The 14,948-nt window shown below is 47.4% G+C and overlaps 2 protein-coding genes across 10 annotated transcripts in view; one reads left to right on the forward strand and one right to left on the reverse strand.

Annotated features, from left to right (window-relative positions):
- Cp110 (Centriolar coiled coil protein 110kDa) overlaps positions 1-9,741 on the reverse strand; it is an 89,119-nt gene extending 79,378 nt beyond the window's left edge. Inside the window, exons 1-4 of one of the 7 annotated variants that reach the window (XM_077671277.1) lie at positions 9,417-9,606; positions 8,697-8,906; positions 6,829-6,920; positions 1,618-1,703 (exon numbers count right to left, since the gene is read on the reverse strand). In XM_077671277.1, coding sequence (XP_077527403.1) covers positions 1,618-1,689 — 72 coding nt within the window. In that variant the 5' untranslated portion in view covers positions 1,690-1,703; positions 6,829-6,920; positions 8,697-8,906; positions 9,417-9,606. Of the gene's footprint in view, positions 1-1,617; positions 1,704-6,828; positions 6,921-8,696; positions 9,608-9,657 lie in introns of those variants that run through there. The other 6 variants (XM_077671276.1, XM_077671279.1, XM_077671273.1 and 3 more) reach the window with 6 other exon arrangements.
- Positions 9,742-9,875: 134 nt separating this feature from the next.
- On the forward strand, positions 9,876-14,685 carry LOC144138805 (histone H3.3A). Of its 3 annotated transcripts, none has more exons than XM_077671281.1 (3): positions 9,876-10,012; positions 11,657-11,970; positions 13,332-14,685. In XM_077671281.1, the coding sequence occupies exons 2-3, from the start codon at positions 11,689-11,691 to the stop codon at positions 13,458-13,460; spliced, it is 411 nt and encodes a 136-aa protein (XP_077527407.1). In that variant the 5' UTR covers positions 9,876-10,012; positions 11,657-11,688; the 3' UTR covers positions 13,461-14,685. The 3 variants fall into 3 exon arrangements, with proteins under 3 accessions (XP_077527407.1, XP_077527406.1, XP_077527408.1); XM_077671280.1 differs by lacking the exon at positions 9,876-10,012 and adding an exon at positions 10,620-10,775; XM_077671282.1 differs by lacking the exon at positions 9,876-10,012 and adding an exon at positions 10,863-10,977.
- The last annotated feature ends 263 nt before the right edge of the window (positions 14,686-14,948 follow it).

A 14,948-nucleotide genomic window follows, 5' to 3' on the forward strand; every position in this document is an offset into this window, starting at 1 on the left:
CAGCATAGCGAGACTAGCTCTTTGTAACAGTCAACTCTATGAGTCTAGCTTGATGCTCACTGCACAGTCAACAAGAAACACACCCGAAAATTCGTCGGATCACTTGATTCTGCTTATGCGCTTTGAAAGCGAAAGCCACGCAATACTTCCCGTATTTTCTGGTCTATAAGTCGCACTCCCCTCAAAATGGCAGTTTTTCTGGGGAAAAAAAATGGATATAAGTCGCACCGGTGTACAAAATGCACTTGTTAATCAGGTAAACTCATAGAGGATCAGTTCATTACAAAGTGCAACAAAAGTACATGGTTGTAGCGGCCACCGCCTCTGAACGCATCCCCCCGTAAGCAGTGCTAGACACATTCATCTACCGTTCAAAGTCTAGACAGAACTAACTTCTCAAAAATGGCTTATCACACAGATACACACAGACTAACAAATAATTCATTCTTTCAGACCATAGAGCTGTCTCTGAACGTGCGCTGACACCATGCAGCACACAGGAACCTTTTTGAGCATGGATCATGCGCGGCCGCCACGTACCGGATTTATTTTATACACAAGTCCCACCGGTGGATAAGACGCACCAACAAAAATTTCAGAAAAAAAAAAAAAACACGACTTATACACCAGAAAATACGGTATTAACAACTCCTTCACTGCCACACCGTATTTTCATCGCTTCCTTCGTTGTTTTTTAATCATCCGGCGCGAATGATTTTGCCCAGCTTCTGCTCGTCTACTGGCATGCTACGACATTCAGGTGTCACATAGTGCACAATGTTCTACTTCTACTTCTCCGGTTCACAGTGCTGTGAATTTTTTTAATCGGACACAGCAGCCCCTTGAAGGTGCAGAGATCCTGGGGCCAATCCCCCAGGCAGGAATGTGCCATGAAAAAAAAAGGGACGACAACTTCTGTTCCATGGCTGGCAACGTGGAAATGGCACAGTGGTGTGTACTGCACTGGACTGATACTTTTTCTTCTTCTTCTTCATTGATTCTGTGTTTCCTTGGCCGGACAATGGCCGTTTTAAAAACTGCGGACTACCCAACACCAATCCAGAAATTTCCATCGGGTTAGCAGAACCTTGAAATGACACCGTGCTTCGAGTGCGCTTACGGAGTGTGATGGCTGCACTTCATTATTTTATCCACGGACTGTGCCATTGTCCAGCCTTCAGCTCCAACTCTCAGGTGAATTTCAGCACCCCTCATTCTGAAAATCATGGAGCGCAAATGTATACGTCGGCCATTCCGCACTTTTTCTGTCCTGAGCATTGTTTTTAACACGTTTCTTTTGTCCTGCAAAAATTACACCCACGTCTCATTTTCGAATAAAAGAACATCGCCTAGTACCAGTCATGTCTGGCACGAAATATGCGCCCAATCTTTTCTTTTTACTCAAAAATGTTGACAAGTATAGAGTTATGTCACCAGATTCCGTAGCTCAGAAATGGTTCGAAACATGTCGTTCGAGAACACTCCACCTTTTGCGGGGCGGCTGAATCAAGGAGGGTCAGACAGGCGGACAGACCAACATTTTCGCTTTTAAGTAGCCCGAATAAGGACCACCACGTTTCAAAGCCAACCAAACTCCGCAGTGTCGACAACACTCACCAGGGGAGGGAGAATGGGCCTGCCAAAGCTCCGGATGCAGGACACGTACGGCTGCTTCTCCGCGTCAGCCATGGCCGCCCCTTTCCCTGCTCCGCAAAATTAAGAACACGCCCGAGCAGGTCAGAGCATGCAGCCAAAAGGTGGCTGGTTAACTCTTTCGTTACCGCGGGAAATTGACCAATTTTGAAGGGTCTAACAAAACATTTTTTTGTGCTATACATATTGGTTAGGCACACACTGCAGTGCCATAAAATGCAGACTATTCCACGCGCTTTCCAACGATAGCAGTTTTAATAATGTTTTCCTAAATAATGATTCCGAAAAAAATTATCAAATTCGAAATTTTTGTCCACGCGTCGAAGAAAATAAGAAAAAAGTAAGTTGTCTATAATAAACCACCAGTAGCAGAAAAAATTTAGAATATACATTTTGTAGGTAGACATTTCACAAACCCGTCCTAGAAAAAAAATTGAGTTGCTCAGTACAATTTGTCAGATATAAAAGACAATGTTAGCCCACGTGGTGCCCATGCCATGTGGTGAAGCCCAACCGCTATTTCAACTGTTGCTATTTTGGATGGTTCTCTAGAAGAAATCTGGTGGTTTGACATTAATAAAGGCCCCAACTAGCCTCCACGTGATGTAAAAACACCTTGTCAATGATTATGAACAGCACCATATTGAAGGCAAGCAAGCAATGTGAAAAATCCGCTTGGAGTTAAGAACCAAATTCTTTGGTGGATGCTTGTTGACGTTCTGATGATCACTTATCAATCAGAACTTTCATTTGCGGTTTATTATCATGTTCTGACTCACTATGGTAGCCCTGCTTGCAGGAATAAAGTACGATGCACTAGAATCATGCCCAGCAAGCTTTCACCAAGCCGCCGTCGGGCTGTGAAGCGAGTTCAGAACTACGAGCCTGAGCCTACTCCATTGCAGCGCCACCTAACAATTTCGAAAAGAAACAAATACAAGGCTGTTGGAGACTTTGTCAGAATAGACAGTACTACCAAGAAGCGACCCTAGACCTCCGGAAATACCCTCGTATGAAACCGAAACTGGCCGGTGAACAGCTGGCGGTGTTCAAGGCCAATTGGAAGCGTTCTCGTCTGAACTGATACCCGACGACTTGGTATTATCGTATGACTTTCAGCGGAAGCTCTTATCGCAGAAGCAAGGCAAGGATAAAGTGGAAGCACAAGCAGCATTCTTGTTTCCAGGAGCACTAGCGGGCAACGGAGGCGCCATGGCAAATGAGCTTGTAGTTGGGTAACTGCGTAGTAGCGCCAAATATGAATTTCGCAATGCAAAAACGAAACCGAAACTGCTGGAAACTGGTTGAAAATGTCAGGCACACTTGCTAGACATGTGGGGGACCATCAGAAATAAGCTTTGGGAGAATAAAGCTGCCCTTTGTCCGAACCAAACATCATTAGTGAATAGCTGGGGCCATTTTCAAGTAATTATCACCTCTCAACGCTGTCGGATTACAAAGCTGACCCCATTATTTGGTATCTGACTTGCCAGGAGCCTTTTGACAAAAAAAAATATTATGGTAATGCAGCCTAACCACGACCTGAATCCTTTTTTCGTCTAAGTAGTTCGTTCTATTCTTCTTTTGTTCCATCCAGCTTAGCTAATTTATGGCACGCTGGCATGGGAACAACACGTCATACAACCAAACACCAGCTGGGCTACGGCCCATCGTGTTGTGCTAGTGGCACGTGTTAGGTTTTTAGACCCCAGTGGCCCACACACTCCGGCTTTGCCGAGGAAATTAACGCAGCCACGCCCCCTTCCTCAAAAACGCACACACCTCAGCTCGCAAAAAACGCCGCCAAAAACCTCAATGTCGCCGGAGCGGGAAAATTTAAACTGATTCTAAAAGGGCAGTGCCCAGACTAACCACTGGCCGCATTAGGTGTACGAGAAACGACTACAACATGTCGAAATAGGCGATATAAATCATCGATTACCGGTGATCGATTTGAATAGGCGTGGTAACGAAAGAGTTAAGCAGGCTATGAGAATTTTCTATGTGAGCGGACAACTTGGGACGCGTCCATTGAAGGGGCCATAAAGGCAACATAAAAGTTTCATACCCCTGTCACACGGCAAATCTAATGTCATTCAAACTGAATGACATTAGCTGTAAATGACATTCGGCTCGGCCGTGCGGGTCTACACGGCGGAACAAATGTCATTTGATTGTGATAGCGGTGACAATTAGTGAGCTCGCAAAACCGCAAAATTACATTTCAAGCGCATCTAGAATGTTTTCACGCGTAATATTAAAAAAAAAACGTAACCAAGGAATATTTTTTTTAAATAATAACAAGAAAACCACCGATTTAGGTGGCATCAGTAGACATCACAAGCTGAGACAAGTCTGCAAAAAATCCGGATAAGGGTAGCGCGCGCACTGGGGACGAGATTTTCTTTTTTGTTAGTACTTGCTGGTCTTTCTTTACTAGAACAACAATACAAAAAAGAAAATATAAGTTTACTGTCAGTGTTTAGAAACAGTATTCTTTAGTTTGTTACTGAATTTTTCTGTCTAGGGACGCGCTACTGCTGTCGAGGCTACTCATTCGGCCGCCAACTGAGGTGTAACTGAGGTCCGGGACCTCAGTTAGCCGGTAAATGTCATTCGCCTTGAATGTCATTCGGTATTCTCGTGTAGCGCCGAATTAATGGCATTTAGAGCGAATGACATTTGCTGTAAATGTCATTAGATCTGCCGTGTGACCGGGGTATCAGTCATTAAAGGAGCCATGAAGAGAAAATGCAAGTTGGTTTTATTCGAAAGATTTCGTGTTTTATAGTGCCCCCAGCGCTTGTCCGGATACAAACGGTGCTTTATTCACTGAGAAATTAAACAATTTAGGTTAAAATTTTGATTTTCCCGCTCAATCGTGCGTTTTTGTGGTCCCAAATGACATCACAGGAACCGACCGCTCTGCAGCCTAGAGTACCTTCATTCACGCATCCGCCGTACAGGGTAGAGACACGTATACGCTGGCGCCGCCATTTTCGGTTGCTCGCTCGCCACCGAAGCAAGTCATTGTGTCAAAACCGCGCTAAAATTATCGCCGCAACGCGGTTTACTGAAGAAGTTTGAATCATATTGTCTGTTTCGCGTTGCTAGGTCTCGTGGGAAACGAAAAGAATAACGCGTTGAGCCCGTTGGCCCAATTGCGGCGGCACGGGGCCGTTCAAAGGTTGTCTCCACCCTGTACAGCGGTGTTGGTTTGTTCCCGCGTTTCTTTACGTTCCGTAACCTAGATGGCGCCACCATACCGTGGCAAGCGTTTGGTTTGTTTTTGCCCACATTTAAACCTGGCTTGTTTTTGTTCTGGGAGAAAATATTCGTTCCCTGAAACAGTGCTCGCTCGACAAATGGGGTCACGTAAGACACCGTTGCTTGCGTCAATCGGCCAGTGTCGTCTGAGGCAACCCCAAGCCCCGTAGTGCTGTGCAGCTAAACCAAGCATGCTGTGCGCAGTACGAACAGCAGAACGCATCAGTACTTCTATGTTTACATGTGTTTTCGTAACTTCCACTGTTTGTCCCATCATTCTTATTGCTTTGTAAAGAATGTGCCCTAAATTTAAGCGCAAATCGCTCGTTCGTCTAGTTTGTAAGCTCTACCTAATTTGCGTCTGCTTCTGCCAGCCTCCGCCAATCGCAAAGCTTAGCTCATGTGACATCATAGGTTCTGTTGCGGGAAATGAGCTGGTGGGTCGCATGACCATTCCCGTTTTTCCTAATTAAGTAGCTTATTTGAGCGAAGTTTACGTTAAAAGTGGTGTCAGTATGATTCTAACGAGACAATCTTTTGAATGAACCAAACTTGTGTTTTCTCTTCATGGCTCCTTTAAATACGCCACTTTGTCCCACACCAGTTTTATCGCAAACTTCCATCTGATAATCGAGATTTGTTTTATACAATACGAGTTTGTTTTATTCGAAAGATTTTGTGTTTTATAGAGCTCCTTGCACTTGTCCGGCAGCAAGTGATGCCGTATCCACTGAGGAATTAATAAATTTAGGTTAAAATTTCGATTCTCCCACCAAATCGTGAGTTTTCGGGACGTCAGCAATGAAGTCACAAAGTGCGCGTATACAAAAAAGAACTTGCACGGGCCAGTTCGGCAGCAGCGCAGCTTCCCGTCAGTCTCCCCAGATGGCGCTGCCATACTCATGCACGGACCGTTGTCTGCCGTTGCTTCGTTTTTTTACTGTATTTGCATCTGACTTGTTTCTGTTACCGCAGAAAGTAATCGTTTCGTGAAACGTGGAATATCTTTGACAAACAGCGTCACGTAAGACAACGTCACTTGCGCCAACCAGCCAGTGCGTGTAAGAATACTCGAAAGCGACGGACTACTGTCCAGCTAAAACAAGCATAGTGCACGCAGTACCAACAACAGTACGCATCGGTACTTCTATGTTTATGTCTGCTTTCGTAACTTCCACTGTTTATCCCCCATTCTTACTGCTATAAAAAGAAAGTGCCCTATAGCTCATTCGGCAAGCTTATAGGCCATGCCTAATTTGCGTTTACTTTCCCAGGCCTCTGCCAATCGCAGAGCTGGCTGGTATGACATCATAGGTTCTGTTGCGAAATGAGCTAGTCGGTCGCATGGCCATTTCCTTTTTTTCCTGATTATATAGCCTATTTCAGCGAAGTTTACCTTAAAAGTGCTGTCCGTATGATTCCAATGAGGCAATCTTTCGAACGAACCAAACTTGTGTTTTGTCTGCACGGCCCCTACAAACCACCACCAAGGAACAGGAACGGGTGATTGTTGAGGGGCCTCCAGTTTCGTTCAATCAAACCACTTGAGTGCTAACGTCCAGCTCTGACACGATGCCTGCAGTGCTGGCCCATACTGGCATCCCCCCTGCCCATGATACATCACTGAAGCGGGAAATTTGAAAGTACTTCCACCTTTCTTCTGGTCACACAAACCCCTTTCACGGCTGCAGTGGAGTCGAGTAGATAATATCAAACGCCAGTTCTTTCAAATTAAAAAAAACACAGCTGCATTGTGTCTTCACAGCCCCTTCAAAGAACACAAACACGAAACAGGCACGAAACATCAAAACGACCCAAGACGAGCGCAGTGTGTGTGGGATGTACTGTTCTAAGGGCAGCAAAGAAACCAAAATGGCAAAGCCGATGGTGGCAACCGACGAAACCCACCTTTCAGTTTCGTGTCAATAGGTTAGGATGTAGTTCCTCGGCTGGGGGCCGCAGCAACGAAAGGCCCAGCCTTGGTGGTGGCAATTTTCAGCCTGCAACAGGAGAGAAAAGAGCAGGTCAGGGGGGGGTCAGATATTGGACAGGCACTGCTCACAACGGGAATGAAAGAAGGAGAGGCATGTTGTCGCAAGCATGTGCATGCTGGAGGCAGGGTGCAAAACACTGCGAGTGCACTGATTTGATTGATTGCGGGGGGTTTTGAACGCGCCGAAGCTACTCCTGGGCTACGAGGCGCATTGTAGTGAGGGGGCTCCGGAGGGGGCTCCAGATTAATGCGCTCCAAAATGTCGACCCACAAGCGTCATCTCCACTCTCTGCCTCTGTCAGAAAAGTGGTCGCCGCGACGGGTAAATGCACATACACAGGAATTAAAGATGGATAAAGATGATGATGATGATAATAATAATGATAATAATAATAATAAAGATAGGTGCTGGCCAGGGCGACTCATGCCATGTCAGGGGCGTATACCCAGGACTTACAACCCCTTCCAAATCTTTCGCCAAGGTTAGCTCCTTTTTGGGTCATTTGATTCGAAGCTTACGAATTAAAAAAAAAAAAAAGAATCCAAAAATTGGGTTTGTGAGCACTGGAACGAAAAATTCCCCTCCGGAGTTAATTCCAGCTTAGTGCTGCCCTTTAAGCAACCACGGTTATTACATGCCTTTACAGATACAGCCCGTAACACTATTTTTGTCAGTTTTGCAGCAGCTTTGAACACAAGGAGCCACGGTCTCTTCCTCTACGCCCAAATTTTTCAGGCATTGGTCTTTTGGCTTCCATGGTTTTTCGCTGTAACCTCCAGCTCTAGGGGGTTAACACAAGGGAGTGTAAAAAGAAAAAAGAGTTACTGCAAAGAGAGAAATAAGAATACGCACTCATAAATTTGACCACAGTGAGTGAAACACCAATAGGCTGGACAGATTTCCTTAGATGTATAGACAGAGATTTATCAATAAGAAAGGGTAAGGTAAATAGCATTGTTTATTTTTTTGCTACAGGAGCAAGAATGTTTTGATTCGCAGGAACTTTTAATACACATCTGATAAAACATCCAGGAGACTTCGAAGGCCAGCAAAAGCAAGTTACACATGAGGTTGTAAAAAGATACCAAACGGAAATTAGGTTCTCACTTGAACCCAAAATTTTGATTTTTTTTTTTTACTGCTCCGAGTGTTTTCGCTGCACCGGAAGGGCATTTCTCTGCGATAAAGTAATGAATAAAGTGGCAATTCCTCTCACTCGTGTCTTCTCCGTTTGATTCGCTGTGGAATCAAGAAGAAACAGCTCCAATTGTGAACACGACACTGGTGCATTCTACCTAGTAATCTCAAAAGGGCACCTCAAAGCAATTTATTTTATTTATTAAAAAAAACTCAAAAACTGCTGGTTTCAAATAATGTCCAGAACAATTAGAGGTAATTGCATTTTTTTTTTTCCAGAAACAAAGTAAGACGTAGTTAGCAAGAGAAGCAACGATTCGCATGTTCTTTCAATGCTACAGACCTTGGGCCGCGCGATACAACATCGTTTTTGATGCATCACTCAAAAGCAATTTCACTGTTCGCTGAACTTGGATGCTTTAAACTCTATTGTCATTACGGCATTGTGTTGTCTCAGCACCTAGACGACAGCAGCAAGGTAAAGCAGTGCACGAACGAAGGTAAAGTGGCGTATTAGCTGCCATGAAAGAAGTTGCTCAAAATGACAGTGATGTGCATAGGTGTCTCAGTTCCCCGCAGCCCAGGATAAGGGCAGACCTCGCCAGTACGTGTGCGGCTGACCACAGATATCAAAGTGTCACTCACTCTACCCAAGGCTTTGATGTGATGAACCCAAGGCTGTACCGTGTGATGAACCCAAGGCTGTACCGCTTGCCTGCGATGTGCCGTGCTTTCGATACCTTTTTCTCAATGGCAGGCAGCGGTAGATCGAGTAGCGCTGACTCCGAAAAGAAGATTTGAAATACGCGCTCACCCTGTCCGCATTTCACTCCGTTCGCGAACGCCCTGTGCCGCCTGCGTGATGAGTCATAAAACCAACTAGCTCGCCATAACGCCATGCAGTTCTAGACAAACACAACGCTCAATTACTGTAGTGAACAGAAAAACATTGAACTCTTCCTCGAATTATTAACAGAGCTCGTTCTAGTTTACGCGCAGTCTAGACGCCCTACGGGTCTTCAATTGTGAATGCGGCAAAAGCGCGTAGATTGGTCGCACACATTTTGAACTCGGAGGACTGCGCAGCCTTCAAACACTCGATAGCAGCGGCGATCGGCCGTTGATATTTCAAAATACCATAAAGCGGGAACGAAGATTTGAAGCTAAGTGTATGCCAGATTGAGGCGAAGACGCGTCGATGAATCGAAGTTAGCAACGATTTGCAGCACTTCCAGTACACCACACCGCAGCAACGGTCGTCTGGGCACTAACGACACCAACAGCGTAAATGCCCGCGCGCTCTTCCGCTACAGCACGACTGAGAATAGGAGCGGAAACGGCACCTGGCCCGAATTACGAGCTCACGTGAATCAGGGGGTCGAAATTTCGCGCTCCTCGTCCAAGGCCGCCGTTATTTCAGGGCGCCTCTCAAACGCGATACCGCCACCATGATACGGTCGCCGGCCGTCTGCTCAAACCAGCTCAAACGTTGTTGTTATTAGCATGCGCGGAGATGGATGCGCAGAATTGGAAGCGAGCGATCACATGATAACGCAATTGTGTAACGGCATGTGTAACGGCGATGACAAATGAACTGTTTACTCACGTTGCCAAGGCAGCAGAAATTGTTCGACGAGTTTGTACATGAAATGTCATCCCGCACTCGTTCACACGGACAGCAGAAAAAAAAATGCATTTAATATCTACTTAAATAATTTTAAAACTTTTATTTTAAAATTTAGAGAATTTTATACATTATTTTACGTAAAAAGTATTTAGTTTACTGTACACTAACTAATGCCATAAAAGTGTGTTTAGGTTAGATGGCGCGGGAGTCGATTTGACCTAATTCAGAAGTTCAGTGGAAGCTGTGCGTGCGTTCGTGAGAGTTGCTGTCCTCGAATATCGCGGTTAGCAAGATTGCGTTTGCGGCACTTTTTTCCAGACACGTTTGATTTTAGGTGAGTAAAGCGTTTTGGTCTTTAGCGTGAATTGGTCGTTCTTGCGGTTGTACGACCGGCAACGTGCGTGCACCAGGCGCCTCAAAACCCAAGTTAACGCATTTATCGACGGTGAGCATTTCATTCGGAGTTAGCGGGCGTCAAACGGACGGTGTAACTGGGCTTTTGCGTGCATTTCTGGACCTCTGCGGTAATGTTTGACGCTATGTGCTTGGCCGTATTGAAGCTTCAACGTCCGGCTTGTTTTGCGGGGTTAGCGCTTGCGGAAGTAAATTGAGGGGCCGTGAATTCACGCATTACTACTACTACCGCGTTTTTACGTTCCTCTGGCCTTTTGCTTTTGAAATGCCCAACGTGTATTGTAAACTTCGACGCTGAAATTTGCGGAAAATTGCTGTTGCTGTTCTACGGCAAAGCCCTGGCCGCGAAAAACGTACCACATCCAGCATTCACGAGGCCCCAGAAGCAGCCAATCGCGGCGCTCCGTGGCTCGAAGAAAGCACCAACGGGAAACGCCGTTGTCGGAGCCAATGGAAAGAGACGTGACGTCAGTTTCGGCCAGTAGCGGCTTTGAGCAGCCGTGACGTAGCGGCCTGTCACCGCGTTCTTTTTCTGGTGTTTTGCTGCGTGTTTTTTTTTTCTCTCCACCTCTTCCCTCCATTTTCAGTTGTCGCGTTTCTTGAGTCTTCGTGCACGCCTGCTTGTTGTGTTGTGTGTCGTGCTGCATAGCGCCCGAGAAAGTGTCTCGTTTACTCGGCATCAGGTTCGTGGTGTTTTGTGTCTAACTCGTGGTACACGTTCTGCGCCGTAGCGGCAGCCGAACTCGGCTCGTTTTTGCCACGTCCCCTGGGGCTTGGCGGCGGCATTGTGTTGCCGCTCTCTCAAAATACCCGCGGCAGCCATTTTGAAACAAAGCTTTTCGACGGTTGTGTGCTTTCGCGCCTGGCTCACTTTGGCTAGTTGACGTAAGCCCGAACTTGTTGCGGCGAGTTTTGCCGCACCGCGGTGTGCTTAGGCTGCCGTTTAACAATTCTTTGCCGTCTTTACGGAGGTTTATTTCGTATTCTGGTAATGCTCTTTCAGCCCAGTTCGCTCGTCTGTTAGGTGCAGTCTTGCTAGGCCTAACTGACCCTTTTGGTAGGTAGGGGGGGGGGGGGGGGGGGTTGCGTCGCTTGCTGAGCTGGTTTTAAACTACGCCGAGGCTTGATTTCTCCTTCAATATTTCCCTTGTGTTCGAATTGCGGTTTCTTGCCTTGATACCCTGCTACTGCGTCGCGTTTCCGATTGCGGACATCCGAGTTGCAGGTTCAGCGTCCTCGCGAACATTGGCGGGAATGCTTGGCTGCCGAAGTTGTGCTGTGCGTCACTTTCTTAATACAGCTAACGTTTCAAACCGCGTTTCCTGGTCTAGGTGCTATTCTTTATGCACAGCGGGCTGTTTTTCTCCACTACTTATCTATTCCGCGTTTTGTCTGAGCGGTGCGCTGACAGTGGCGTCGGTTCATTGTCCCGCCTTTTTTGTGCCTCCGGGTTCTGTCCTAGCCTCGTTGCTTTTTACTGTGACCGAAATTTTTTTTTTTTGGCTGGTGACTCGACGCCGTTCCGCATATGCTGTTCTGGAACTCTCCTTTCCGTTCCCCGCAGGTGACTTGAGCGAAGCAGGATACTAATCAGCGATGGCCCGTACCAAGCAGACCGCCCGTAAATCCACCGGTGGCAAGGCGCCCCGCAAGCAGCTCGCCACCAAGGCGGCCCGTAAGAGCGCCCCTTCGACGGGAGGCGTGAAGAAGCCGCATCGTTACAGGCCCGGTACCGTGGCCCTCAGGGAGATCCGTCGTTACCAGAAGTCGACGGAGTTGCTGATCCGCAAGCTGCCCTTCCAGCGCCTCGTCCGTGAGATCGCCCAGGACTTCAAGACGGACCTGCGTTTCCAGAGCGCCGCCATAGGGGCTCTTCAGGTACGCATCGGGGCCGCTGTTTGTGCGATGCTGCGCAAACCGGGCCCATCTAGTTTTCCCACTGCGTGCAGAGTACTGTGGCGGGTAGGGTAATTTCAAGCGGTAATTTGGCCGGGCGTGACACCCCCCTCGAACTGTTGACGGGAAGGCGTGTATGCCTAGACACATCAGCCGTGAAGCACTTACCCTAACATAAAAAATAACAATGCTGTGTCTACAAGGTCTGTTGTACAAATGCTGTTGCATCTTAAGGGCACTTGGGCCCACCTGCCAAACCGGTTCTGTTCACTAAGCACATTTTGCAACACGGCTAAAGTCTAAGGGTGTAACGGCCATCCTTGGTGACCTCTCACGGTGCAAGTCTGTTGGGGCCGATTTGTGTAGTGTCTGTGTGAAAGATGCTTTGGCGTTTGATGTACCACCAGCTTCTCGGCCAGTTGAGCAGTCGACCACGGAAGCAGGAGTGCCACTTTGTGTGGTAGCTGGAAAACCCCACACTTGGCAATGCAAGGTCCCTAGTGGTGTCTGCTCTCTGCCACGAGTAGACACAAGGGTGAGAGAGTGCTATTCTTGTGGTGGTGCTTTTATGGCAAACGCGCAGCCTCGTCACCTGAGCGTTCCAGTTCAAGCGCATTAGTTGGCTGTTGCTTTCATTAGTTATTGCCAGAGGGAACCACCATACTTTGTCATCAGTCTTGTATCCTTAGTGCACTTTGATTCAGGGGGTGACTCACTCGGACAGTCTGGGGGGCCTGGGTTTGAGTCCCTCGTGAACTTTGTGTACACGTTTCTTTCCTGCGCAGACTTTTGACATGGCAAATGTTGGCAGTCAACTGAACTATAGTTCATACCACAAGCTGCATGTAGCACAGTGGAGGCTACATTGTTGCCGATGGTGCCCACGAAGGAAATCGAGAGTAGGCACTGGGGCTGCCACCTGCACAGTGGGGACTCGCTTTTGCCTAGTTGCTTGCGCATTCAAGCTCCCCACGCAGACTTCAGCGCCCTTTTTCCGCTGCGCACTTCGCCCCCATTTGAGTGACTGGCAGCTATATGCCCGTTCTGGCCAACATTTTCTCCCCAACTTTCAATGGGTCTGCAAATGGAGGTGGCATGCTTTGGTTAGTTTAGCACATTGCGTTTCTATTGCGAGTTTCCTTGACATTTTAGGCTGCCCAGAACTGCATGAAAATGACTCATTTTCTTGGTCCGTGAAGCATGACTTGCAGTTCCTGTACTGCTCGGAAGAGGGAAATAAAAGACCAGTGTACTAGGTCGGCAGCAATGAGAGACCCAGTGTCATTTCCCTGCAATGTCCAGTGTGCGCTAACGTGCTTTGCTGTGCTGCCTGCCCCCTGCAGGAGGCGAGTGAAGCGTACCTGGTGGGCCTGTTTGAGGACACCAACCTGTGCGCCATCCACGCCAAGCGGGTCACCATCATGCCCAAGGACATACAGCTGGCCAGGCGCATCCGCGGTGAGCGGGCCTAGTCGCTCCGCTGCTGCAGTCGTCTCCACCGCCCCCGCTACTCTCCTCCTCTGCTGCACCCTGTGGTCTTGTCGTCGTCGTCATCGTGCGCCTCCTCTTCCCCCCGTTCTGCTGCGTCTCCTCTTGCGAGGACAACAGGTGAAAAGTCCACTGCCGTCGGCAGCATCACGTGCGGTGCCCACTGGGCCGTTCTCCCCTGCGAGTGGCAGCTCCTTGTCGTGGCGTTGGCGGGAAGAGTCTGCCAGCACCGCAACCAGTTTGGGGGCTCTGTGTGCTTCGAAGATCGCTTGCCCAAGAAGCCTCCTGTACAGCTGTGGCTGGACGTTGCTAGAGTGGAGAACTCCCTTTGGTCATGTGCAGTGTGGGCCATGGACGTGGTGCTTTCTTTTTTTTCTCTCTCCTCCTCTTTCTGCCATTTTTTTGCTCTTTCCTTTCCTTGTGCATTGAGTAAATGTGTACTTCCTTAACACGCAGACCATATTTGTTAATTGCGACTTTTTTACTTCTGGCAGTCTTTTTGTTTTCTTCGTGGTTCTTTTTCACGTCATGGGTCATGCCATCATCCCCGAAGATGTTGCATTCTTCTGATAGCAGCAGCCGTTGTATGTCCCTGCCGTGGCTTGTGTTCACCAGATCTGAGCTGGGTCCTTCGTAGCACAGGCTTTGGTTACAGCAGGGCCTTGCCACCATTGTCGGAGCTGGCCCCTCTCTGGAGAAGATGCACATACTTAATAATCAACTTCACGTTGCCAAGCAACTACAGGCTTCATTTTTTTTAGTTCAGTGTCTAAACCTTGTTGCAGGAATTGTGCATCAGGCTACATCTCGCCCTCACAGCTGAGCCTTTTCGTAACTTTTTACCACTGCCAGATTAAGAAAGGCACCTTGTATGATATCAGTTTTTTTTTTTTTTTAATTTGCAGCCGCTTCTGCAGGTTTTTTCCAGAACCCACTTCTCTGTGTATTGTCTCGGTTTGGTTTTGCTCCTCTTCAACGGGGCAGGTTGTCACACCTTGGTACAGTGTCAAGAGGGGCTAGTACTATTGTGGTTCGTGTTTTTAATGATTGTGCTGCATATCTATTTCATGTCACCACCATTTACAACACAACACACACCTTGCATGTAGCCGTAGTCTATGAAAGCAGCGGGTTGTGTAGACACATTTCTCAGAATCTGGTCTTATCAGTAAAAAAAAAACTTGGAATAAAGTGCATCACATTCCAATACTTGCCGTGTGTTCTGTTCACTTGGTGCGGCATTGTGGGGCCTTAACTGGCTACAGTGCAAATCCAATGTAGAGCTCATCGCTATTTGCAAACTGCAATGCGATTAAGTTTTTCATACTCGAAGCTATGTAGATGGAAACTGTAGGCCAACCCAAGTAAACTTCTGACGGAATGGAATTCAAAGTGCTAAAGGGTATGTGTTAAGTGCATATAAGAATGGGTGTTGTGGTTCGAGGTGAATTAACCCCCACAAACTTTTTTGA

This window comes from Haemaphysalis longicornis, unplaced genomic scaffold (assembly GCF_048455015.1).
Source record: "Haemaphysalis longicornis isolate Haplotype H1 unplaced genomic scaffold, Haemaphysalis longicornis Haplotype H1 scaffold_5, whole genome shotgun sequence".
Lineage (NCBI taxonomy): Eukaryota > Metazoa > Arthropoda > Arachnida > Ixodida > Ixodidae > Haemaphysalis > Haemaphysalis longicornis.